This window comes from Cinclus cinclus, chromosome 5 (genome assembly GCF_963662255.1).
Source record: "Cinclus cinclus chromosome 5, bCinCin1.1, whole genome shotgun sequence".
Taxonomy (NCBI): domain Eukaryota; kingdom Metazoa; phylum Chordata; class Aves; order Passeriformes; family Cinclidae; genus Cinclus; species Cinclus cinclus.
The window spans coordinates 56,595,726-56,621,917 of record NC_085050.1 but is presented as its reverse complement, the minus strand read 5'-3'; the positions used below and the strand labels follow the sequence as shown (position 1 = coordinate 56,621,917).

Genomic DNA, 26,192 nt, shown 5'->3' with positions numbered 1-26,192 from the left:
TTTTTAGCATTTTTAAAATAAACTAGCACTAGGGAAGATGACTGTAGTCTATAGGGAGGAGACTGTTGAGGTACCCTTTTAGAAGGTATCCCAAATTAATATTTAGCTTGTGTGGTACAATGTCATTGTAGTTCAAGTCATACACTGGTGGAATCTTTTCGGCTCAGAGGCAGTATCTCTTTATCCTGGCAGGGAATGTGATCCTTGGATCTTCAGGATTGCTGCTTATGTCTTTGTAACATGCAGTTCCCCAGGCTGAGAGAAATGGCAGTCCCAGATTTCTGTTGTTCCAGAGTCAGTTTTGAAACGATTCCCTGCCACCTTCAGGATGTTGCTCATGCATTTTTAGTTAGGGCTTTTTTGGTGGTGTGATAGAACATGAAGTTCGCTCTAGATGTAGCTGTTTAAAGCACATTTAAAGTACATGCACACACTTCAATTTTCTTGTGTCCCACAGCATTCCTATTCTTAGTGTAGCCAGCATAGAGGGTATCTTCCATCAGGCTTTTGTGCTTAGGGCAACCAAATACAGAGTCTACACCATGACTGATTTACCCAGGCAGAGCCTTGTAACCTCGTGCTTTTTCCTCTGAGTGCTTTGGAGCTGACCAGTGATAAGCAAGTGTGGGTGTGAATGAATTATGCTGTAGAGGAAGAAGAGCTGCTAGAGATAAATGGGGTCCTGCATTACTTTAAAGCACCTGATAAGAAATCCTAGTCAGCAGTTTGTGGTAGGAAATTGAACCACTGATGAAGTACTAACTGGAAAATCCAATCCTCTCCCTTCCCCTTCCAGCGCAGTCGTGCCTCAGTGGAAGTGACCACAGCTGACAGGCAAAGGGTAAGAGATGAGCACCCGTTGCTTAGGGCTTAGGTTAGGAAAGGCTTTATTGCTAATACCTAGATCTTGAATTAGCACCAGGTTTTGGAAACAAACTGAATGCATGTGTTTCCTGTCTGCTCAGAGTGGGAGAAGGAATTTTTGGTGCTTCAGGGATTACCTTTTGCTTTTCTATCTTGTGCTGTGTTAGTAAATGAAGCTGCAGATTGCCTTAGCTTAAATTTTGGCATGGTGTGTCTCTGATCTTTCATTTTCTAATCTTCTTTCTCCTTCCCTTTGCAAAAAAAAAACCCACAAAAACCAAACAAAAAACCCTCCACAAGAAACAAACAAACAAAAACAAACAAAAAACCCCCGAGAGCAAAAAAAATCAAAAACAAAAAATCAGAGGAGTTCTCAATGTCATATTAGTATAGCATAACAATTAGTATAGTTTAACAAATAATCCAAACCTATTGAGATTACGAGTGACAAAGGAGTATTACTAAAATATTTCACGTGCTTGTTTTCTTCCCCCAGCTTTTATACATTATCATCCTTTTGTCTTTATCAAGTTCAAGCCAAGTAATTCCTTGGACCTTTTCTATTGCTGTATTTTTTCCCTTCCCATGTTACCCCACTCTGAAATCCCTGATTTTCACTGAGCACAGCGGAGAAGATAACACCTGACTGCTGGCAAGTTGCATCAACGTGACCTGTCCATTGCTGTCAGGCCCAAGCTGTCAATGTGCTGCTCCACATGAACTGCTCCTTCTTGTGTAATTCTTGCTGCAGTTCAGGGGTGTGTGTGTACACGTGCAAATTTGGGTAGCAAGACTGTATTCAGTTAAACACAGATTAAGGGGTATTTTGTTCATCAGAAATAACACATTTCTGCACTGGCAAGTATACCACAAATACCTGTGTCCTGTTTGGGTCTAGTCTAACCACTGTGGAAGTAATTTTTAAAGATTTACATAGAAGTGGTGTCAGATATGACACTCTAAAAGTTCAGATTCGGACCTGTTAGTTTGAAAAGCATTACAGTTGGTTTGGGTCATTGTTTGATACTTGGTTTTTGAAGCAGAGTAATTTTTGCAGTGTAAAATCTCAGTCTCCTGGGTTTCAGAAGATTTCTACTGCCTCACAGATGGAGATGACCAAGGCATGAAGGTGCTGATTCAGTACTACAGCTGAGCTGTCTTGATTACTCTTTTTCTGTGTAATGGTTTACTGACAGTTTACAAACCTGACAGTCATGCAGGAAATGCCTTTTCTGGTTGTTTCCACCTCCTGCTGGGAGCAGCTGTATCTCTGTAGGATCATTTGTGGTGTACTTGCTTTATTCACACTTGTTCCTGTTTCTCTTGCCCAGGAAGGATACATGACTTGCTGAAAAGAGAGAAAATGCTATGCTGGGGCTACTCGTCTTATGGACAACCTGGGATAGGTAGCAACTTCCAGGTCATCATTCCTGAACCACAGGTGTATGGGTTCATCCACGACAGAAATGTCAAGGAGGTGGCATGTGGAGGAAACCACTCTGTGTTCCTGTTGGAAGATGGGGAGGTGTATACCTGTGGCTTGAACACCAAAGGTCAACTGGGACATGACTGTGAAGGAAGCAAGCCAGGTAAGTCTGCTTTCTCTATGCACTTCAAACTGTTTTGAGGCTGGTGGGCTGAGAACATTTTGGAAGCTGCTTTGTGCTGATTGCTGTAGAGCTGGAGCAGGCAGCGGAGCTGATAATCGTGTCACATAACACAGTAGTGATGCTGAATAACACTAGCTGGCTCTGGAAAGCTAAAGCTGAGCAGCACGGGTGAGGAGACAGGTCTGCTCACTTTGCCTGGGAAATACATCAAAACAGGCGAGTGCAGATGGTCTCAGGGCAGATTTTGTTGTCTGGCATTGTCTCTTTATAAAAAGGAGGAGAGGCCTCCATGAGTCACGAGTATCTTCTGCTTTTTCTTTTCAATTGCACTGCGTTGTTATGCCCGCTCTTATTCAGCTGTTGCTGGGAGTTTTCTCACACCAAGAGTACAAGTGGATCAACGTTGATTATAGTTGTGGAGAATAAACTTGTGTTTGGCCAGGAGGGTTTGTAAATTTTGTTTCCCTATTTCAGAATCCCTTGTCAACTTGTGCCTTCACTCCTTTGTGCTTTCATGATCTGAAAAAAGGCCACTTTAGTGTTGTGTTCCCCGGACTCACATTGCATTTTCTTCATTGTGTTCTGGTGGACAGAACTGATGAGTGCTGAACCACAGGCAGCTACTGCCTATCCTTCCCAGGGTGAAGGAGGGGTTTAATTGTAAGTTGTTCTTGGAAGAAACCCTGAAGCGTTTCTTCTGGACTCCTCTGAATGTTTTCCTTCCAGTTTACCTTCCATGAACTTCTTGGTTTTGGCATGTGGTAAAGATCCAGGTATTTCTGTTTCCATAATATAACAGTCCTGTGCTGTGGGTAATTAGAGAAAAAAAAAAAATCCTCAAACTGCAGGCTACCCTCTGTAGAGTCTGTGTCTTCTCTAGTGTAAGCTATTACTACATGATAGAGAGAGAAGGTGTGTGCAGAATAGCTGCAGTTCCCCATGCAGCGTGTGCACATCTGACCTGACTGACCCTACTGCTCCTTTCATCGGTCAATGTCTTTTGTCTCTTTCTCTCAGAATGAGTTGGCAGGTGTTGGATGCTGGATAACCTGGGTACTGGATTAGAGGAGTTGACCTTGAATCTCCCTTCTTTTGTTTTTCCTACAAGTAGTTTCTAGATAATTACTGAAAGAGGCTGGGGACAGCAGGAGTGTGTTAGTCCTTTCTGTGCATGTCTTCTGAGCACTTGTAAATTTAGGCCCTGGAATAAATGAGATGCTGGGTAAAAGGAAGCCAAGCCTAGTGAATATTCAGCTCAAACTGCTGAGGATACTGCATCCTGCAAATCACCCAGCTAGCTCAAGACTAGTGTGGAAGCCCCATAAATTCAGTACTGTTTTGAGTACTGCAGAGATACTCTGAGAAACATCTTTGGGCTACGCTGCTGTTTTACCCATAAAATTAAGCAAGCTTAAGCTGATAATGAAAATGGAGGATTCACAGCAAGTAGATCAGAGCTGGAAATGGACTTCATGAATCCTGAATGCTGAAGTGTAGACCTCTCTCTAGCTTTCAGCTAGACCTGTAGAACAGGGCCAGTCTGAGATTTTGAAATAGAAATGATAGGTTCTTTGTGTTTGATCCCAAGTACCTTTCTTCCACCCCTTAAATTAGGGTCTGTCACCAAGATGTGAAACCAAGTCCCATTTATCCTACAGGTTAATTTTTTTTTCTGAAAAAGGTTCCCTAGTGCTGCTCTCTGAGGAGCCTGTGGCCATCCCCGAGAAATGGTGTTTCAACACAGCATTACTGGCTGTGGTTGTAATGGGATTTCTGCTGGCTGGGGCAGGTGGCAGGGATGTGCTGTAAAGCAAGGAACAGCTGCTCTTTTTAGCTCATGGTGAACAGTCACAGCAACCTTTATGGTAACAGTAAAACTGGGGGACAGCCCCACCACACACTCCTCTTGTACTTTGTCTTGCAGCACAGGGAACTGAATTTCTGAGTTCTCGTTTGCAAATGGGAACAAGAAGAATCAAGCCTTCCTCTTTCACCCCCACTTACTCTGCATGGGATAAAGACGGCCTTACACCTTCTGTGAAGAAAGGCCTGTCAAAGATGATATTTTCTGTTTTCCATTGTTATGGGCCTGTGAATGAAGCCATGCATGATAGGTGTTGAAGGTGCATGTGTGGGACACAAGGTCCTGAGCTGTTGGAAGTGATAGAGAAAGAAGCCTGTCAGGAGAAGTCTGGGGTGGAGATTGGGAGAAATGTCAGGAACCAGGAGTTCTGGAGCTGCATGTCTCCAGCCTCTGCTAGACAGGGCAGCGTGGGCTAAGGTCTCTTGGTTTTCCTGTGGCTTGATCCTGCCAAGCCCATGAGAGCAGCTAGAAGTGGGTGACCTCTGACCAGCTCTGGAAGTGAGCTCCTCCTGATGTAGGAGGCTGTGAGGCAGTACTGATTGTCCTTTCCAGATAGCCCCTGGGGAGCCTCCTCTGGACTTTACAAATCTTACCAGGGCTTTAGGGAGTGCCTTGGTTGTGTTTGAGATTAACACAGAGACACTAAACAGGGAGTTTTGAACCTTGTGAGGGCTGCATTGACTTCCTGGGAGTGGAGCAGTCCATTTCCACCTGTCTAGATCTTCCCTGAGAGGAAGCTTCCTTTAATTTCTCACTATTAAATTTTGCTTCTCATTCATGCTGCTCACGAAAATGTCAAACAGTGGCACAGAATTGTTTCAGGAATTCCTCTTAGAGGACCCTTTTAGAGGGCACCTTTTGAAATGAAAGAAAACATGCTAATTAAAAGCTGTGTTTATGGTCACATCTGCTGACCTTGTGGATGTAATGTGGAGTGGGGGATAGCAGCTGGCAAAGTGATTGTTATGGCTCTCCTCTACAGGGAACAAAAATTACTGGGGGAGTGCATGCTACTGAAAGCGTAAGTCAGTAGAGGTTTATTTTCTGGAAGTGCTTTTTCCTCTGGATTTTACGTTGAGGTACTAAAATTAGTATTTAAGATGACTAAGAACTTTAGCCTAGCTAAAATTATATTCCTTTTGAAATAAAAGCTAACTGCTTCTAAGTGTTTTGAACTCCCTCCTTTTGATAATCCCAGGGTGAGACCAGATGTGGCACTTCCATGACCCTACCACAAGCCAGTTTCCCACATTGTCACACCGTTTACCAATTCATTTTTTCTCCTGTTGTCGTGTGGAGTGAGATACTTGAAGAGTTCACCCCTCTTAGGGGTGGATATCTGGCTTTGTTATACTTACCTGATTGTTTTTCTTCACCTCTTTTTTTTTTTCCTTTTCCTCCCCAAAACATTCTATAGTTTGTGTCTCTGCAATCACTTGGCAGGGATGCAGAGGGGTAGGAATGCTGTTCCAGCATTCTCTCACCATGGCCATGATTAATAAAGCTTCTGTCTGTCTGACCTGCCCTAATTTTCACTTATGTTGTTATGCCCTTGAAGTTTTCTGAGTCTCTGACAGTGTCTTAGGAGAAACACTGGGCAATTTTGGTAGTGAAGTATTGAACCTGCTGTTTTGAAAACTGAGTCTGAGTTTGCATTGATTTCCTGAAATTTATCAGATGGTAACATAAATTATGTTTGTAATGGGAAGCAATAATTTTGTACTGCAGTAGTTTTGCAAAAAACCCAATTATTCTTCATAACTATATCTAAATTTTGCCTTTTCCAGTCTTGTAATTTCACTTGGATTGGTTTTCTTCAGGTCTGCCATGATGTCTTGGCTCCCTGTGATGATTCTTAGATAAGTGTTTTTTGTCTGAGTGTGCATGCTGGAGAACAAAAAAAACAGGCTGAGATACCTGAGGTAAAGGCTCTTTTGGGACCTGAGTGGAATTATAGAGGAGTGTGAAACAACTAGCTGGTTGTTAGTAGTTTGTAAGGCTTAAAAAACCTGCTCCAGTGTGAGATGTGGAACTTGTTTTCGCCTCTAGAGATTTTTTCTGCTCAGGTTATTTGGACTTCCTTTGACTTCTGCTAGTGAGAAAACCTGGGCTTTGGTAATTAGTGTCTCAAGAAAGCTACAGAACAATGTCTCAAGCCAAATTTGCCTCAGATCTTTTGTTTGGTAAGATACAGCAGACAAACATGATTTTTTTTTTTACAAAATTCCCTGTCTGGGAATTTGCAAATTTGCAGGGGAGCACTGCAATTGTGGAATCTATCTTCTCATAGCTGCTGATAGAAATATCATCATAATGTTAATTCTCTTTCAAAAAGCAGGAAAAAACACTACCAAAACAAACCAACCAACCTAGGTGATCCAGATCTTCTGGATTTCTCTGAATTGAGTGGCCTTTCTTTTCAAATATGAGTCCGCTTGTCCTGAGCCTCAGCACAGGATAATAGCAGCAGAGAGCTCCATGTTCAGGGTGGCATGCTTATTAATCATAAACCCCAGAACAGCTGAGAATTCAGATGTGCCACCTGCTTGGAAGGACAGTCTGTGTGGATTTTCTGTTTTAGCCTCTTCCCGGTGGGTGAGAAGTCAGCCACGAGGTCCTGGTTGCTCTGGAGGAGAGGTGACAGGGCTTGTGATTGTTGTGAGCAGGTTGCAGACAAAGAGCTGTGTATGTTTATGTTTCAGCATCCATTGTAAATGTTATTTGTGAGGAAAAAAAAGGGTAATTAAACTGATCACCCCCTGCAGAAGTTGGGGATGTTCATTTGTACTCATCCCTCTTGCTCCTTCGATTGATCACAGGATCTGACCAAGCTATTTCAGATTGCTGTGCCTTCACTAATGGCTGCAGTGGATGTGCTTTATGGAGTGTCAATTTCAGCTGAATTGATGCCATCTGGGCTTCAGAATGATTTTAGAATTAGATGTTGGAATTTAAAATTAGCTTAATTTAGAAACAATTGGTATTTGGTTGAATGAGAAGTAAAGGAAGTTGAGATATCTTAAGATTTGCCTGAGTTGTGTTGAATTGGTTGGCTGAGTGATTCAAATATGCCAGATATTTATAGTGGGGGTTGTTTTAAAATTCGTGTGGTCTTGATCATGTGAACTGACTTGTGCTAATATTTTCTGAGACTGTAAGAGTAGGAGAACCTACACTGAGGAAAGAGAAGGCTCTTCAGGAGGGCCTAAACAAGTAAAAACCTGATTTATTGACAGTAAAGAAATCTAGTCCTAAAATGGCTGTAAGTTGTTCTCAGATGCAACTCTGAAGTCTTGTCCCTAAACACACGTGTATGATTAGAACTACCGGATTCCTCTCTTAATTTCATTTTGCTGAGAGGCAAAAACAAGGATGAGCCCAGGGAAGCAAGATACTATTTTTTTTTGCAGTCAGTATGATCTGTTGCTTCAGAGGACAAGAGGCACAGTTCTAATGCTTCTTTACCTCAAAAGGCAGAGCTGCAGTAAGAATGACCAGCTTTTTGCCTTCTGACTGGGGTTTGTAGGGCAGTTGGGCAACCTAAACTTGTACTTACCTCTGTTGTGTTTGTTACTTATCACTCCTGTATTATGCGTACCCTTCAGAGGCTTTCTGAAGGTGCAGCTGAAATAAAAGCCTGCAAATGAAATAAAGGCTGTCTGCCTGCCTGGCTTGGAAGGAACATGAAACCTTGGCACGGTGTTTGGCACTAATAACTGGTCCCTTCCCTGCACCCATGCTGAAGCTGGAAGATGTGTTCAGGATAAAATGGGTGGGTAGCTGTGTGTGGTGAGTTAAAGAAAAGGGCAGGGAACGAGCTGGAGGTGATGGATGCAACTTTTCTGAATGCCCCAACCTTTTTGTAGTCAGAATAGTTGTCTGTGCTGGACGAAAGCAATGACTTCATTAAGCTGAGTAAGTATGGCTGAGAGTCACAGCTTCTAGGAGAGATTTGAGTAGTTTGGTGGCTGTTGATTTTGACTCAGTTACCTTCAGACAGCCCAATACTCTTCCTTAAGCTGTATTGGAAATAAGACTTTATGTCAAACTTTGTGTGGCACTTCTTATTAGAAATCAGGTAATTTTGGTAGCTGAAAAAAACTGGTAAAAGACATGCTCCCTCTCTTAAACACCTGACCTGCCTTTTAAACAGTTGCATGCCTATAAGAACTCCCAAAAAGGAATCTACAGATGCTCATATCTTCTTTTCTCAGAATGTCCAGTAGATAAAATTAATAAAATTTCTTTTTTAGTGTTTAATATGACTGCATTTTTTAGCTCCCTTTTCCCAGTCACCATGCTTACTTGCAGTAACATATTTTCAAGCAATATTTGTGAAGCTGATGGGAATGCCCTTGAAAGCAAGGGCAGAGGTGCTCTACTGAGTGTGAACCATGCAGGTGTGGCTTTTCAGAAATGTGGCTTTGTCTTGCCTGCAGGATTGAACTAAATGGGAACAGAATAAGAAGCAAATCAAGCACTTTTGGAAAGAGTATTACTTAATCAAAGCCTGGCCTGCCACAAGTGAGGCTCTCAAGTGTCACAGCTTTGCAGGGTGTATCAGCAGCCTATCAAATTCTGCATCTACGCACCCATTTCTCTAATTCCCCCTTCTACTTCTGATATCCATCCTCATTATGTCATGCCAAGGTCTAGTGTGTCCTGCCCACCTTGGACTTGCTGCCTTGGAGCTGTGGGATTTGCTGGAGTGTACATGGTGGACCTTGGGGGTTTCTCAGTAGTCGTGGACCAGCCACAGCTTCTGTGCTGCCTGCCAGTGGCCAGCAAGCCTGGCTGAATGACCACCTTTACAGCTTTCTGCCATAGCCTGAGCAGGAAAATGGGCTCTCCCTGAGTTTTCTGAACATACGTTTTCCCTGTGTTTCTTTAGTGACTCATGGTGTTTTATTTGTTTGAAAGAACTGTCCTTACTAGTTTACCTCCATGGTCTGAAGGTGAATTCTTCCTTCTCCCAGCTGATGCTTGCCAGGCTGAAGCCCTCTGCCTGAGCAGCCCTTCCCAGGAACGTACTCCAGCTGTCTGTGCCCATGCCAGTCTGCATCTATAGCTCCTCAGGGAGGCTGTGTCCTCTTGACAAAAGGCAGCAAAGTGGGAAGGGTTTTGGTTTCTCAGGGGAGGTGCCAGGGGGAGTAGCTGGCAAAGGATGTGTTAATTGACACCCTGGGATGTCACGGTGGCCTTTCACTTCTTGCTCTTGCATTCCTGCCTTGACATGACCAGAAACAGCTTTATAAAGTGAAGGCAGTGTTAATAACTGAGCCAGCCTCTCTCATATTTAAGACTGGAAGTAGCCATGCTAAATAAATGACTGAGTACCACATGTGTCGTGCAGGTAAACCATCATCTCAGTAAGAATCACTGGTGTCTCTGGATGAAAGGGGACTGCAGAATCTTTTGTTCCTTGGAGCTTCTCAGCCTTGACCTATGGACCATGTTGTCACCGCTGTGATTCACAGTGTTCTGGGGGATGTCACCTGCCTTGGTCTGTCCTCTGTCCTTTGCTGTCTTCCCCACACTTATTTTTTATTCAGTGAGTCTGCTCTCTGTTTACATTTCCTCCCTTGTTACCAAATTATCAGAGTCTTACAAGCTTCAGCACTGCTGTTATCTTGTCTCTCTGATCAGGCTTTTCTTCATCCTGCTCTGCTTTGTGCTGCAAGCATAGCACTGTTCACGAAGTTCAGGAAAGAAACACCTCAAGATTTGCAAACTGGACTTGTAAAACCCAGCTTTCTCGATGGATATAGTAAACTTAAGGTGTTGAAAGTTAGAGGATGTTACATTTTGATGTAAATATTGCTTGCTCCGTACTTCAGAGTTTTTGCCCCGTTCTAAGAGAGGCTTAAGCATAAGGTGTGCGGGCATATGTAGGTGAGAGGCAGCAGGCAGAAAGTGAGGATAGCTGTCATATGGTGGGTTTGTGGTCTCCCCATGGGGTTTGCTCTTGTGGTCTGGTGCTGTTCAGGTGCAGAGCACAGTGCTTCTTACACCCTTGTGTGCAATAGTGTTGCATAATCTGAGCACAAGACGCAACAAGCATGTACTACCTTCCCAGAGAGGCTCTGTGAAGAGCAGGATGGTGAAATTGCAGAGCTGGTGTCAGGCAGGGCAGTTCCAGCTGTCTACGTGTTGTGTGTCTCATCTGCCTGGCCATGCCAGAGACTGTAGAGTCACCAAGGTGTGTTCTTGAGAGTGTCCAACAACCCTGGTCTCCTCCCTGTGCACTCTCCTCTGATTTTACTGCTGACAAACCACAGCCTGCAGAGGTGGTGTGAGTGAAGCCACAGGAGCAGTTTTAGCTGACTGGGTTAGATTGTGTTTTCGGAAAGCACATGACAGCTTTGCAAAGTCTGTGTTTAGTTTACATGGTTTATAGAGTCTGGTTTCTTCTTCCTGGTCCAGGACTCCAGATGTTTCCCGTGACAGCTAGGAATGTGGGATGCCTAGGTGGTCAGAGTTGAAAGTGGGCAGAGGGAAATCAGAGGATCCTTCTTGGGAGCTTTAAGGGAGAGGGGAAAGGGCAAAAAGGCCTTGGCAAACACCATGATTTGCCCCTCCCCAATTACCAGTTTCCAAGCGGCAGAATGACACATCCATGGGATGATATTTTCTGGAAAAGCTGGTGAGAGTACTTGTGCTGCTACTGGTTAAATAGCTGGTATTTTACTGCTAACACTGATAAAAACTGTGAGTAGCTAGGATATGGAACTTATGCTGGCAAAAAAAGGAGAAACTTTTGTAAGGCGAGGGAGCTATCTTCTGTCTTAGTGCACTTTAAATTGCAAGCCTTTTGATTGTTGCACTTCGATTTTCTCTTTTTCCACTTTATTTAAAACATACAGATATGTTTTAATATTCAGCTGACTTCAGTAGGACTGAAATAATGAAGCTCATCACAGCCTAGAAGTAGAGCCAGGATATCCATATGCAGAAATGCCTTTGGGATGCACCATTGGAGACTGGGGAGTCAGCTGAAGTTTACTAATTAATGGATAAAATTCTTGTCAGGGTGTTCGCTAGATCCACTGTTGCTTACTTGCTTTTTGTACAGTGTCTTAATCAAATGGTGGTGACTGATAAGTTTGTGGTAAGTGACATTTTTCTGATTTTATTGTGGTGCTTGTTGAAGGCAGTAGCAGATTTTTATGGAGTTTTTGGCTGTTGAATCAGGCTTTCCCAAGTGCTAATGTTGTTAGTGTCACCTTGTCAGATAGTTTAATGTTTTGGTGCAATTCATCTCCAGAAGGAGAGAACTCTGTTCCTTTCCTATAAGAATTAAGGCTTTTCAATACTCGGAGAATAGAAGGATTGTACAGGTGACATTTAGGTTGCAGTTGGTGTGTGATTAAATATTCATCTGCCTCGTGCATTGAAACATTGTATCTCACACTTCTGATTTTTAGATCTGGGCTGCCCAATGCTCACCCATCCTCAGTGTGGAGATGGACTGTATTAACAAGCATGGCAATGCAAAGAAATTGGCTAATCTATCCTCAGACTTGCAAGCTGCTAGCATTTAACCCAGAGGAATTTCTTACCTTAGCTTACCTGTTTCTCTCTTCCCTGTGTTTCTACCACTGTCTCTTATCTGGGCAAGCTAGTAAGACACCTGTTTTTGAGAATCTGTGAGCATGTTCCTTGCAGACACCAACAACCAAGATGAGCAAATGCTCTGAGTTCTTTATTGTCAACCTAGAGAGGCAATGAAGAGTTTCGGCCAGATAGCCAAGCAGACTGAGATCACTTGAAACTCTTCAAAAACACACCTTCTTCTGACCAGAAATTCAGATTTTGCCACTGAAGGTGTAACCTCAGGGCTGATGGGTTCTCTGTAGTTTCCAGGCAGTAGATGCCATCTGGTGCTGTTCCTGTACATCCTGGTACACATATGGCTGAAGGATCTTGCCCTGTCCTCTAGCAAAAGTCTGTCTTGTGAGCGGCTGCGAGCTATACACAGACAGGGTGTACCAACTCTCTGATAAAATTACTAGGAGTAGGAAAGCTAATTAATCATTCATTGCCTGTGCATTCTAATTAGAGCAGTACAAGTGAGTGCTTTGTGCTTCTAGCAGTTGCAGGCACAGAAGATGCTGTACAGCTTTTCCAAAGGGGCAAAGCATGGACCCTGTTTTATAAATAGGGAAGCTATGGACTAATGGTGGGTTTGTCAGGAGTTTTCATTCTTGTCCCAGCTTTACTGCCATTCCCAAACCTTCAAGCTAAATGCACTGATTGTCAGAAAGTTGAGTTGTAGAAACATACACCACTTATCCTTAACTTTTGCTGGAGTGTCCTTGCAAACCAAGAAAACCTAAGGGCAGTCCTAGGAAGCAGGCCTGTCACCATTCACAGATGGGCTGTCCTGAAGACATTTTGCCTCATTCTTTACTCCAGTGTATTTTATGAAAAGATCTGTCAGGGTTAAAACCAGAAAAAGTCAAACCTTGATAAACCTATTTTTGTTGAGATCCACAGGTTAGAGTGACAGAAGAGAGAAATCAAAGCTGGGACTCCACCAGATCCAAAGAACTGATAAATGACTTCTAATCATTGGTGCTCTTTTGAGACAGCTGACAGCTTCAGGAAGAAAATATTGTGTCAGTGTCTACTTCTTGGAACTTAGGAGTTTTTGTTTGTTTTTTTGAAAGTTTGAGGTGTTGAAACACTGTATTGCATAACTGCTTCAGCCCTCCCCTGTTGCTTTCAGGGTTTTGTTCTGCTTAGCTTTGTAGATAATTTTGCCTGTTAAGCCCTACTTGACCGGTTTTATTCATCAGTTACACAAGACATGATACTAAGAATAAACTTCACCTTTTGTACTCTTCATCTCAGTGCAGTGATGCATCTTCTCTAAGGAGTGAATAATGGTGTTGTGATGCTTTGGAAGTTAAATGTGTACCAACCACTAAAACATCTAATATTTTGATGTGAGGAAGGGATGGGAAGTCAACAAGAAGTAGTTGTCAGATAGATGTTTTTGATATCCCATGTGAGCTGAGAGATGGTACATTCAGTGCCTTGGCAGCTGACAGTAAACTGGGACCCTTGTTCATCCTGGGCAACCTGTGATCCCAGGAGAAGGCTGGCTGTTTTCCTTTTCTGGAAAGAAGTACATGTGAGTGTATGAAACTTAAAACTATTTAGCTTTTGCATTTCTTCAGGACTTTTCAGACAAACTGCTGTTGACAGGGTTTTAGGAATGTATTGTGGTAAGATGGGCTGTACATGCACCTTTCTAAAGGCAAAGAGCTTCATCTCCAAGACAGGCATGAGTATTTTTCTGTCTGTGGTTGTCCAGTGAGTCCAGGTGAGACTGCTCTGTTCCATTGGTGAGCAGTGCAGTCACTGAAGGATTTCAGTGACACAGGGCAGCCTTTCAAAACAGGTTGGTATTTGTTTGTCTCTTGGGATGACACACAGAGCAAGGTCACATTTATGTTGCCAAATTAAACTTAAGATGGAGCCAGAGGGGACTGAAACAACCTTGGATCTCTAAACCTATTGAGTGTCCTCTCAGTGTCCCAGCATGTGAAGTCCTTGCTATAGCCTGATACCTCCAGGCACTCTGTCTCTATTTGCAGTACTACTGTGGTCAGAATCCTGCCTCCTCCAGCTAATCTTTGGTCACTGGAGTCTTCTGTCACCTCCCCAGGGTGCTTCAGTGATTCAGGGTCAGCTCTTGCAGGAAATAGGACTTGCTGTGGCAAACACTGCTTTGCCAGGGGAGCGTTTTACATGCCTGCAGGTAGTGAAACAGTCTCTGCTATGGGTGCCCCAGCATCCCATATCGTCCTTGTTTGCCGTTTTGTCGGACTCATGATGTCCCCTGGAGTGTTTGGCAGTGTGCAGGGAACAGCTTTGGAAGCGGGGCTGGCTGGTGTGTTTGTGACCACTTTCAGGAGCTCGGGTGCTCTGGGTAATGGCCAAGTCTCAGTGCACCCTTCCAGCAAGAGTGAAGTGGTGAAGTGATGGGTTCATAAATCAAGGGGTTTTCCTTGGAGAAGTGGATGGCTTCATCCTCTTCTCCTTTTCATGGTGTGATCCTCTCCAGCAGCAGGTTTAGTTCTGGATCTTCAGGTCCAGTACAGAAGCACACCTGTCTGAACTTAGGTGGTACGTTGGGCACAGTGCAGCAGGTAATGTCTGTCTTGCTTGATGTCTGAGAGGAAGAGACCAGAGTCATGTGTGCTGCTGAGATACCTTGTCTGCTGTTTGTCATTGACCTTGATCAGCCCTTACAGCTGCTGGTTGTTTAGAGCTCTCAGATAAAAATAGGTTCCCTCATTTATATACATAAGTAAATTAATATAAACCAGACTGCCAAGCAGTGCTATAGTTGGGTGCCTGTGGGCCTGAGTGGGAAGCTGTGTGTCTAAATTGAGTTTCCACCCTCAAACCTGGCTGTGTCTCTGCACTGGCAGTGGGATTGGGTGAAGTTAGTGCTGCTGGAGAGAGCTGCAGGACCAAGGGTGTTATGGGGTGGCAGGTCTCAGGCCCTCTTAAGATGTTTGTGTGCTTGTCACTTGTAAATTGCACCTCTGTTGCCATTAAGTATTCTGAGTGAAATGAAGCACATGTTCAGGTGGCATTTTCCTCTGCTAGAATATATATTTAAATAGCTGTCACCTTTTTCTTCAGTAACGTCCATTAGGGATTTTTCTTCTCATTTTCTCATTCCCAGACATAGAAGGCAAGCCCTCTGAAGGGTACCTTTTTCTACACTCATTTAAGACATGTCAATTAATTGGTAGGCAGGTTTTGGTGCTAAGTGTGGTGATGATTTCTGAATGCCTGTGATGTGTGGTATCATTTTCATGGAATGACTTGTAATGACCCTTTCTACTCATGTCCCAGGCAAGTGGGATTTCAGTAATATTGATCACTGCCTTATAACTTACAGGGTGAAATCTTTCTTCATCCAGCTTGAATTTGTTCAAGGAAGAAAAAAGAAAAGCAGCTTTGCTTCTGTCTGGCATGCAGGGAGCTTTGCCATCAGTTGCGTGGTATTTCCAGTGTTTTATTGAAAAACAAGACTTTTTTTCATGCCTGTTTGTAAAAATCATGTAATGAGTAAGATTTGGTTATAGATGTTTTTAGAGTAGTTGTCAAACCTGGTTCAGTTGCCTAACATGATACAATGATGAAAAGTCAGTTGTGGGTTATCTTCCAGAGGAGTTGAGTGACGATTTTTAAAAAAATTTTATTCCTTCATCTCATTTTGCTTCCTCTTTATGGTACTTTTTTTAAATGAGTGTTTGACAGTGATAGTAATAGGTTGCTAGGTTCAAACTTGTTCCAACATTAGCATGGAGGGTTTTGTAACACATAGACATATAGCAATAAATCAAGGTGTGGTGGATGGGTTGTGGATGACATCCAGCTCTGTGCATGACTCATCTTCATGGGACATGAGAACTGTGGAAGGTCAAATATGTTTTACAGGGTCTGCTGTCTTCTCAGTGTTGGATGATCCCTGAATTAAAAGTGATTGGGGAAACCTCAAATCTGGGATATCTGTTCCTGAATAACCTGATGTGTTTTCCTGTGTCTCTGAGGCTGGCTGTCATTGTGCTGGAGGCATGTATACCTGCCTGCCTTCTGTGATCTTCAAACCAGGCTTTCAGAAGAGCTCAGCAACGACACATTTTCAGTAAACCTGGAGCTTTTTCTCCTGTAGGATGTGTTTTAAAACTGAACTGGGGATCAGCACTCTCACCTGAATGGCTCTGCACGCGGGTTTGCCCAGACCTGGTGCCCGTGTGTCGCTGTGAGACGAGCGCTGTGACCAGAGACGTTTTCCCTCTGTTTCCCTCAGAGCAAATCGGGGCGCTGGCCGGGCAGCACATCGTGCACGTGGCCTGTGGGGAGTCACACAGCGTGGCCCTCAGTGACCAGGGCCAGCTCTTCTCCTGGGGCGCCGGCAGCGACGGACAGCTGGGGCTCACCACCATAGAAGATGCAGTGACAGTGCCAAGGTAGGCGTTTACCAGGGTCAGCTTTCCTCAGGGAAGCTCCTTGGAGGTGATGCATCGAGGGTGGCTCACCTTGGCAGGGTTGCTTTCTCTCAGTGTGGCAGGAATAGGGCCTTTCTCGTGTTGGCATGAAGGTCGTTCCTTCTCCTTTTCACTGCTGCTCTGCTGCTCCCCGAGCACTGCAGGAAGTTTGGGCAGAACTGACCTGCCCATGGATGGTTGAGGTGTGGAAAAGAAAGTTGGAGCATGCTTAGCTTCCTCCATGAAAAATTCCACAATGAGTACGGAAAATGCCACAATTTGTACAGAAAAAGGAGGTGCATGAAAGAGTACTTAAAACCAGAAATGCTGTTTGTACTTCATGGTGTTTTATCATGCTGTGTTAACAACAGATGCAGTCTCTCATTTGGTCTGCCAGTGAGAGCAGAAGTTTGAGATGTCTCTCTAGGATGGCTGTCATTGTCAAAACAGTATTTAAAGGAAGAGTTTCAATTACAAAAGATTAATGTTGGAGCTGAAGGGCTCTGTGGGAAGACAGTCCTTAACTTGCATGTGGATCTGATGAAACAGAGAGAGGCTCATATAGCAATGTGATAGTGCCATTTAAAAAATAACATTTTTGTGGAATAACTTGAACCTTTGACATGCTATTCTCTGCACAAAACCCTGAAGAGGGTTTGGTGCTGTAACTCACTGGAACTGCTAGGTCCATAACAGCATGAAAAATGTCAGTGCCTGAAAAAGAATAGCAAAAGAGATGCCAAGAACCAGCTATTTTCACCATTTCCAGATGGTTGGATTCAGTGTTGTAGCAGGAAATGCAGTTGAGTTACTAGTAAAGTGTCTAGAGGTCTCCACAGATTTGCATCTGTTATGTATGGCTCTGTATTGCCTTCAAGACACTGTTCCTCAGTCTTGAAACCATAGATTTTGTGTAGATATATACAACAAATATCTGAGTGTAAATGGTAATTTTTATCTAAGGTGATTTGTGGACATTTATTCTAAAATAGTGTCGTCATCTTTAGGTTGATAAAGAAATTGAACCAACAGACGATACTTCAGGTTTCCTGTGGAAATTGGCATTGCCTAGCTCTGGCAGCAGGTACTGTAACATCCATTATTAATTACCAAAATTTGTGCTGTTATTTTGCATTGTCCAAGACTGCATATTTCTGCATAATAAATCATGGACATCCCATGTCCTGACTGCTTTTGGGCTGAATGGGATGCTGTAAAATGGATCAGGTACCATGATTATTGAGGAAGAGCTTTGCCAATACTGTGAAGAAAGAAAACATTACACACATACATTCACTGTTTCACTGGTGAATGATGGCAGGAGCGCTTGAAAACTTTCCATCTTGATTTAGAAGAATGTGTGTAATTAATTTCTTTGTGTTGAAATTTTCCTTGGCTGTTACTCTTTTGTGTGAAATGTAGACTTCTGTGTGAAATGTTTTTTGTTGCACTGTTTGTTACTGCAGTTGTATTTTGCACTTAGTTCCTTGTGTGTTTATTTGCTTGGTGGCTTCAGGCCATGCCTTTTTTTTTTTAATTTCTTTTTTTAAAGAATGTCTCTCTGGTTTTTCTTATTTTTTTTCTTTTCATCATGTGGCCTGGGTAGGAGTGAAGCCTCCAGAACTATTTCTTTTTAATTTTGGCCAATTTGCTTTTCTGTTGTCTGAAAACCATTCTCTCTTTTTCCTTGTTTCAGATGGCCAGTTCTTCACATGGGGGCAGAACAGCTATGGTCAGCTGGGCTTGGGCAAAGAATGTCCCTCCCAAGCCAGTCCACAGCGTGTCAAGTCTCTAGATGGGATCCCTTTGGCTCAGGTTGCTGCAGGTGGAGCCCACAGTTTTGCCCTTTCTCTCTCAGGAGCTGTGTTTGGCTGGGGGAAGAACAGCTCAGGACAGCTGGGACTAAGTGATGAACGAGGTATGAAAATTACACTCCTAGGTGAAAGAAGGATAGACTCCTTTGGCCTAGTGTCTCCTGTTGCACTGGCAGTGTATTTTTAGTGAGCGGGTCTGTAACATTCAGCAGCTCTTCCTGGGATGAGATGGCAGAGAAAGTCTCTGTCTCTACAGGCTTTTCATACTAAGTAGAAACAGAAACATGTTTTTTCCCCTTGTGGGTGTTAATTTAAGTGAGGAGGGTTAAAAAGAGAGGTCTTCAAAGTGTGAGTATCGACATGCAAATATGAAAGAAAGTGCTCATATTCTTTCTTCCTCTTCTCAAAAATATTTTGCCCATATTTTGTTTGAAGTTGGTTGGAGGAAAGGCTTTCCCTGCAGAATAGCAGGCTGAACCCATCTGCTCATTTCCCAACACGATTTTGACTGGTGAGCATCTGTATGCTAGGAAATGATGGAAGCACTGAGTATCTCAGTATTGTGAAATGTTGTGTAGTTTGTTTGTTGCACAGTTTACCAGACATATAGGGCCAATGGTAGTTTTCTCAGGTGCTAGTCTGGAAAGCCCAGATTTCTTCTTCTTGTTGTTCATACACTCTTAACTTTTTGGAATAAAACAAGTGAATAAAAAATTCTCTTTGGAGCTTTCAAATCAAAATTTGGATTTTAATTTCTTTATTGGTTTCTGCATAATTCCTGAGCAGATTTAAGTATCTAGGCAAGTTACTGAGTGTGGAGTGATACCTGGCATGCACCTAGTATGTACCTTGTACTATCATTAAAGTAGGGCTGGTCTAATAGAAGAGCAGCAGTGTCCTTTCCATGTAGATTGGCAGATAAATGCTTCTAATTAAAACAAAGCTGTGGTTTGCATATGAGAGGCTTACACTGACACGGGGCTAACCTTAAATGAAGAGAATAGGCATCAAGTTGTGGGGTGGTGCTGACCAGGGATCATATTCTGCTTCCTCCTCAGTGCCTGGCATTGTAGTAAATATGTGGTATTTATGGTAAGTGAATCATGGTAAGACAGTGTGAATTATACTTGTCAAACATGAACAACAAGGTCTGCAAACCTGGGTGTTCTGCAGCACTGTTATTATTAACAATTATGCTGTAGAGAGAAGTGTCATTCCTGTGAAAAGAAAGATCAGAGTACTAAAATACAGGAAAAAAAAGTAAATCAAAACTATGCTCTCAATTCTAAACTCGTGGAAATCTGACTGTTTTTCTTTCACTATCCAGTAAAAAAGCACCTTACAAATCCTTAGGTGAAAATCTTAAGAAATGGGCAATTTCTGTAGGTAGGAGCCCAGCTTTCTGTTGCTATGAAATAAGCAGCTGCTCCCTTTAATATTTGTTTTGGGATGCTTTCTGCTTTCTGCTCCTTGAAGCGCTTAGCTTTTATTTTTGCTATATTCGTCCCTGGGAGACAGACTTTAATTGATTAAGGATGGCAGAGTGAAGGAACAAAGCATCACTTAATGGTTGGTGGTGATTAGCCTTTGCAAGTAGGAGGATCTTCTGCTTAAAGGATGACAACAGAAAGAAAGCTGAGCATTTAAATACACGTTGGGATTCGGCTTACCATGTGTCTTGCACAAGTGTCTCCCACGTGTCAGGGTTGTTCTGTATGGAAAAGGTCTAAATAAGGTTTTGGAAATAAGTATTTGCAGTCATCCCTGAGGAGTCTGAAATGCAGCATGAAGCTGAGGGTGGGTGTATCTAGACTGCACTCACTGTATCTCCCAAACAGCAAGTGCATGTTGAGTTTATACAAAATAATCAACATGTGCCTTCTTGCTCTGGACAATATGGTTTGAGTCAGTCAAGTCTTTTGGGAATTCAAGAGGAAAAGTGGAAGTGCAGTACTCTAGGACATGTGGGGCCTGTTTTCCCACAGTTGTTAAAAGTTTCCTATGTGCTAATAGACCATGTCTGAAAATCAGAGTGACAGTGCTTTTCTTGGACATGCAGGGTTGTGTTTATGAAGCAGCTGCTTTATTTCCTTTGACTTCTTGCAGACCGAGAGTCCCCTTGTCATGTGAAGCTGCTGCGGTCTCAGAAGGTTGTTTATATCAGCTGTGGAGAGGAACACACAGCAGTCCTGACAAAGGTAAAGATGCTGACCTAGGAGCCCTGGCCACTGTCTCACCTGCCTGATGGTTTCACAGTAGTTTTCTGTGTAATGGTAGAGCAACACGGATCGACATACTGTATTGCTTCTGACTGCAGTAAAAGAAACTAAGTGGAAAGTACAGCCCAATTATTTATTCTGAGATTCATTGCCAACACTTTGCTGGTTTTGAAGATGAAAATGTTAATCCCTGGCAAGGAACAGCAAAACTCAGGTGAATCACTTGAAAATATTAGCTTTGGGAGGAAAAAATTAAACAAACACACATCCAAAGGGGTGAAAATAGCATTTTGTTAGAAAATAGAGTAATACTGTGCATCAGAATAAGATGGAAGCTAAAATGAACGAGTGTTTAAATTAAACATTAGTAGTCACAACATTTACAAGAGGTTTTCAGTTCCAAACCTGCTGCTTCCAGGTGGTATATAATTTAGTGGCCAGAGGACAGGGCTAGGGTTTTAAAGGGAGCAGCTCAGTTCTTGCCTTGGCTCTGCCACTTGTAGGTGTTGCTTCCTGTTTTGGAGCCTCAGTGTTTTCCCTGGTAAAATGAATTGAACAACTGAGTTTGGCATTCCTGTAGGAAAAATACCATTAAAAAAATGAGTTCTGTCGGAGCTTGTCTAGTGTAGAGATACCTGAAGATAATTCTGTTAGTTTCTGATAGGTGGCAAGGTAGCTTATTTGAAAGCTGTGTTAGCAGAACCCAAGTTTCAGTTCTGAATCCTTTGAAAATCCCCATCAATCTCTGCCTAAGCTTTGGGCTCATACTGAAAGTGGAGTCAGGGAGACCATAACTGTTGGGTTATGGGTCCCTAAATGGAGACTCTGCTGTTTGATTTGCTAACAGAGTGGAGGGGTGTTCACCTTCGGTGCAGGTTCCTGCGGGCAACTGGGCCATGACTCCATGAATGATGAGGTGAACCCCCGAAGAGTTCTTGAGCTCATGGGCAGTGAGGTATCCCAGATTGCTTGTGGCAGGTGAGTCCTGTGTGCACTCAGAAACTTTTCCTTGGTAGAGGTTAATGCTGACACTGAATCATGCAAATAGGGGGAAATAGTCCTGCTTCTGCATTCTATGTGTGAAAGATAAAAGAATTTAAATCTAACTTCCCATGAGAATTTTAAGGCCCTCTAAATGAGATGTTTTTTTAATTGGGGTTGCACCCTGCACTCTAACCTGTAAAAGATACCTTCCCAACTTAATTCAGCAAGACTTCAGAGCAGAAGCCCCTTTGGTCACAAGTTTCCAGCCTCATTAATGAAAAGTGAGTTAGCAGCACTGGTGCTGTATTGTTGCCTTTCAGAATGTGTGGGCTTAGCAAATGACTAAGCTGATAGTGTGAGCCTGATACCAGCTGTCTGCTGGCACAAGCTGCTCTTTGTCACTTCCACCTAAAGGGCTCCATCCCATAAACTGGTGCCATCAGGTGGCAAAAACTGAGCATTGGTGCCTGTGTAAAGATGCTGCTTGGCACCTGCTTCTGGCCTAGGAGAAATGAGAATAATTTCTAGGCTGCATTTGGTTTGGTTGTTGTGGGTTTTTTTGTTTGTTTTTTTGTTTGTTTTTTTTTTTTTTTCCCTTTGGTTTTGGTCTTCGTTTTTTTTTTAAGTTTATTGTTAAACAAGGCCCAAACTCTCTACCCATCTCTTACAGACATCACACTTTAGCCTTTGTGCCTTCTTCAGGAATGATCTATGCATTTGGCTGTGGAACAAGAGGCCAGCTGGGAACAGGGCACACTTGCAATGTAAAGTGTCCCTCTCCTGTCAAGGGTCACTGGGCAGCTCATAATGGGCAACTCTCAGGGAAACCTGGTATGTACTTGCTCGATTTGAAGTGGCACATGGAGATAAATAACTTCACCCATGGCTGTCTTAAGACATCTTAACATTGTTTGATGAAATTTATGGAAATACCAAAAGAAACCCATCCTATAGTCCCAAATGCGCTGTGGTAATTTCTGGGTGACCTTTTGCTCTCTCTGTTAATGTATGCTGCCATCTCCCTTTCTCTTTCTCTGACAGAGCTCAGCATTTGGCAGTCTTGAGACTTCATTAAATTGTACTAATACTGTGTTCCAAAGGCTTTGTTCTCTCTTTAAAGCCCCTATTGCAGTTTAAAAATTACAACTTTCCCCTCCTGTGTACCATTCACAAAAGTGGCTACAGTGCTTGAGTTCCAGCTGATTGCAGCAGGGCCTTCACAGGACCCAGGTGCTCCTTGTAGTTGTACTGGCAGTGCAAATGGGAGGGGAGAAAGTACAAGTAGGGTCTTGCATTCATCAGCCTCTAACACAACTGTGTCTTTCTCAAACAGATGCCTGTAAATACCACATTGTTAAACATATCTTCTCTGGAGGAGACCAAACATTTGTTCTTTGCTCCAAATATGAGGTAAAACAAATTAAGTATCTCTTCAAGTCTTCTCCCCTGTCCCAGCATTCACAGCACAGCTTTTTGTTTTTTGCTAAAATCTGAAGTGGAAGTATTGCTTTGGACTCCATTTTGCCTTACAAGCCTTAACAGCTCTGACAGTTGTTACAGGGATTTACAACTTCAGTAGCTGAGAGTTGCCTTTCTTTAGAGGCACATCAGAGCCATTGGGAAGATGCTGATTCCAGCTTGATCAGGAGGGAAGGGAATCCAGTCTTTGCAGATTGGAAGCAGGGGGCTGCTTTCCACCTGTGGCACTGGCTTCTGCATGGTTGGTGTGTAGGCCATCAGCCACGTACAATGGGATTTTGTCAAGCAGTGCTGAATGGAGGGCTGAATGCTGAATTGGTTTTCCCACTTCTGTGTTCTTTTTTTCTTTCAAGAAGTGTTTGGGATAAACTTTTAAGGCATAGAAATAGGTAGAAAATAACTGTACTAAGCCTGTAGTTATATATGACAGTATTTATGAGGCCTCCTGTACATCTAAGAAATGATACTTTGATTTTTTTATTTTCCTCTTTTAAAAATGTATTTGAGGATCTTTTTCTTCCTCAAACCTTTTTATACCTTCCCTTTTGGACTTCTTAGTAATGCCACAAAACTTCTAACCAAACGTTTTCAGAGACCACACTAAGGAGGCTATCAGTTATTTATTTAAACAGAGATTATGGATAGGAAGGAATTGTTTTACAAGCTTTGTCTTTGCTGAAATCTGTATCTTCTCACAGAATTCCTTGCCTGCTGATGATTTCCGGACCATAAATGAAACACGTTACACCTGTTTAATAAATGATGAAACTATAGATGTCTGGAGGCAAAAGCTTTTAGAAAAGAACAGTTCTAATTCTGTCAAGTAGGTATTGTGGCACTGGACAAGCCTTTTGTTGAAAGTTCTATTTAAAAAAATTTGTTGGCTTCCGTGCCATGCTTTCACTTGAAATTTAGCAACCTTTTCAAGTGTGGTTCTTGGTCGTTTCCAAGGGGAGGAGTTGCCAGTCACAAGGCTGCCAGGTGAGAGCTTCTGAGCAAAACCAGAGGAATTTGGGACTGGCTCAGCATTGCAGATGGTGGGTGGGAACTTGATTTTAAAGTTGTCCTGCATTGTGTGCAGGAAATTCATGAAAATTTGCATGAAATTCATGAAAAGCAGCAAGAACTTGTGAACAGATTGATTAAGTTCTTTCCCCAGTGTGCCTGCTATGAGAAAGGCAGAATAGGTGAAAAGGAGGCACTAATTCCTCCTTTCAAAGCGGGACCTTACCTGATCCTGAGTGAAGCCTTTCCCTCTGTGCCTCTAAAGGGGTTATCCTGATATTCTTCTCCATAAATGGAAGGGAAGAGGGATGAAGAGATTTACTGAGGCATCCATTCATAACCTGTATCTCTGTTTTCTTTTCTCTTCCTGCTGCAAACAGTAATGTTGTTCAGATACTGTCCTCAGCTGCCTGCTGGAATGGAAGCTTCTTGGAGAAGAAGTAAGTGCCAGCTTTCCAGATGTATGGCTTTCCCTTGATGCAGACTGGAATCCCTTTGCTTCACTTCTGCAGTGGGATTTGAGATGAGGGCTGAGGATGTTCCCTAAAGGGGTGGGTGGTCAGAGCTGGGTAAGAAAGGCAAATGGTATTAGAAAGTGCATGGTGAGTGTACTGTAAGTGGCCCAGATTTCTTTGAGTTGCCACAACTGTTATTCTTCCTTGTGAAGCAGATACCAACATTGTTAGAGAGAGGGATAGGAATAGGATATTAAGGGAAATTAGAGATGCCAGGTGTCTGAATAGTCTCTTACCCAGCTGAGCTAACTGGTGCATGTGAAAGTATACTTCCACACAGGCTGCTCTTGAAAATACATCAGGGACAACATGGAAGTGCTTTCCTTTTAGGTGACATCATATGTGGAAAGTTTTGTGCTCCTGCTTACAAAAGGAGGAATTTCAAATGGGTGTAACCCACAATAGGTGGCGACAAGGTTGGTTGTAGGACATAGCTGAGTCAAAGACTGTGGGTTGGGAAGGCTTGTGTTGGCTGTATCTGTAAATGTTGAGGAGGTAACAGCATAAGATGAGGAGGAGGAGAAATTTTTCTGGTGATGTGATGAGTAAATTACTTGTAACTAGGTGAAGAAAAACCTGCTCTGAGTAATTTTTGCGTAATGCATTCCAAGAGCAACTTGAAAAAGAAGGTAGTTTGCTAATTTTTCTGGTGTTTTTCTGCTTGTCCAGTGGTTTCTTCTCCAGTGTTAGGACATGTTATTGCATCAGGAGGTTTGTGCCATGTTGGTTTAAAACCCTTGTTGCGGTATCCAAGTTGTTGAGTCACTTTAAAAAAGTTGAGTCACATCTCTTTTGAACGTGGAAATGAATGGAGTTTATGGCTTCATCAGCCATATACAGTTGTTCTTCCACTTCAGTGGTGTCTTGGCTAGTGCAGCACTTAACTTCTACAGAAAATCTTTGACCAAATGAACGATAAATTCTGAAGCCTTAAATGCGGCTGTATTTAACTATGTACATTTATTCATGAAGTCTTATGTCAAGGTGCACTTGATAGAAATACCCAAGTGCATCCCTCCCGTATCCTAAGGCCATGTTGGCCTGTTTGCACTACAGGATTAGATAGGGGGGCAGCTTTTCCGTAACTGTGTGCCTGAGGACACCCAGCACTGCCTTTGCAGAGTACAGCCTGAAGTGCTCTGTACCACTGTGTCTCTGGGGAGCTATTTCCAGCCTGGAGTCTGTGCTGTTAGGGGAACAGCCATTCTACAGCTCCTTGTGTTGTTACAGTCACACCATCTAACTGACAAATGCATCCTGTCTGTGATAGCTGCCTTCCCCTTCAGAATGTCTAATTCAGTGCTCTTAAGTCAGTGAAGGAGTCCTGGGGACACCAAAGGACAACTTCACCTTTGATGAAATGTTTTGATGAAGAATCTGTTTCTCTGTAAGAATCCCAGCCTTAACCAAGGCCCAGAGGAATTCAGAAGGGAGAGTCTTTGTTTCTGGTCTTACGAATTCCCTAGTGGTAATTTCTCTATTGCTTGCTCTCAGGCCATGTCACTACACAGGTAATGTGGTCCTTCCTTAAACTTATGCCTGTCTGTGATTTCTTTTTTAAAGAATCGATGAGCATTTTAAAACCAGTCCAAAGATCCCAGGAATTGATCTGAACTCCACGAGAGTGCTGTTTGAGAAGCTGATGAACTCTCAGCACTCCATTCTCCTAGAGCAGGTATTGCACTTCTGAGATTCGGATATTCAGAGGGGAAGTTAGGGCTTTGTCCCTCTCTAACATGCAAGTACCAATAGCATTGTTGGGAAAAGGTTGTATTGCAAAGCTAAAAGCCAGACACTTAATGGTACTTGTCTTTTGACCTAGGC

General features: G+C 42.9%; 1 protein-coding gene across 1 annotated transcript in view; it reads left to right on the top strand.

Annotated features, from left to right (window-relative positions):
- Nucleotides 1-26,192, top strand: part of HERC3 (HECT and RLD domain containing E3 ubiquitin protein ligase 3) — a 43,515-nt gene that overhangs the window by 2,409 nt on the left and 14,914 nt on the right. The window contains exons 2-12 of the mRNA XM_062493015.1: nucleotides 2,196-2,453; nucleotides 16,175-16,334; nucleotides 17,360-17,436; nucleotides 18,049-18,270; nucleotides 20,273-20,364; nucleotides 21,233-21,363; nucleotides 22,040-22,200; nucleotides 22,703-22,779; nucleotides 23,547-23,671; nucleotides 24,234-24,293; nucleotides 25,932-26,043. Of these exons, the coding sequence (XP_062348999.1) occupies nucleotides 2,228-2,453; nucleotides 16,175-16,334; nucleotides 17,360-17,436; nucleotides 18,049-18,270; nucleotides 20,273-20,364; nucleotides 21,233-21,363; nucleotides 22,040-22,200; nucleotides 22,703-22,779; nucleotides 23,547-23,671; nucleotides 24,234-24,293; nucleotides 25,932-26,043 (1,443 nt within the window). The 5' untranslated portion in view covers nucleotides 2,196-2,227. The remainder of the gene's footprint in view (nucleotides 1-2,195; nucleotides 2,454-16,174; nucleotides 16,335-17,359; nucleotides 17,437-18,048; nucleotides 18,271-20,272; nucleotides 20,365-21,232; nucleotides 21,364-22,039; nucleotides 22,201-22,702; nucleotides 22,780-23,546; nucleotides 23,672-24,233; nucleotides 24,294-25,931; nucleotides 26,044-26,192) is intronic.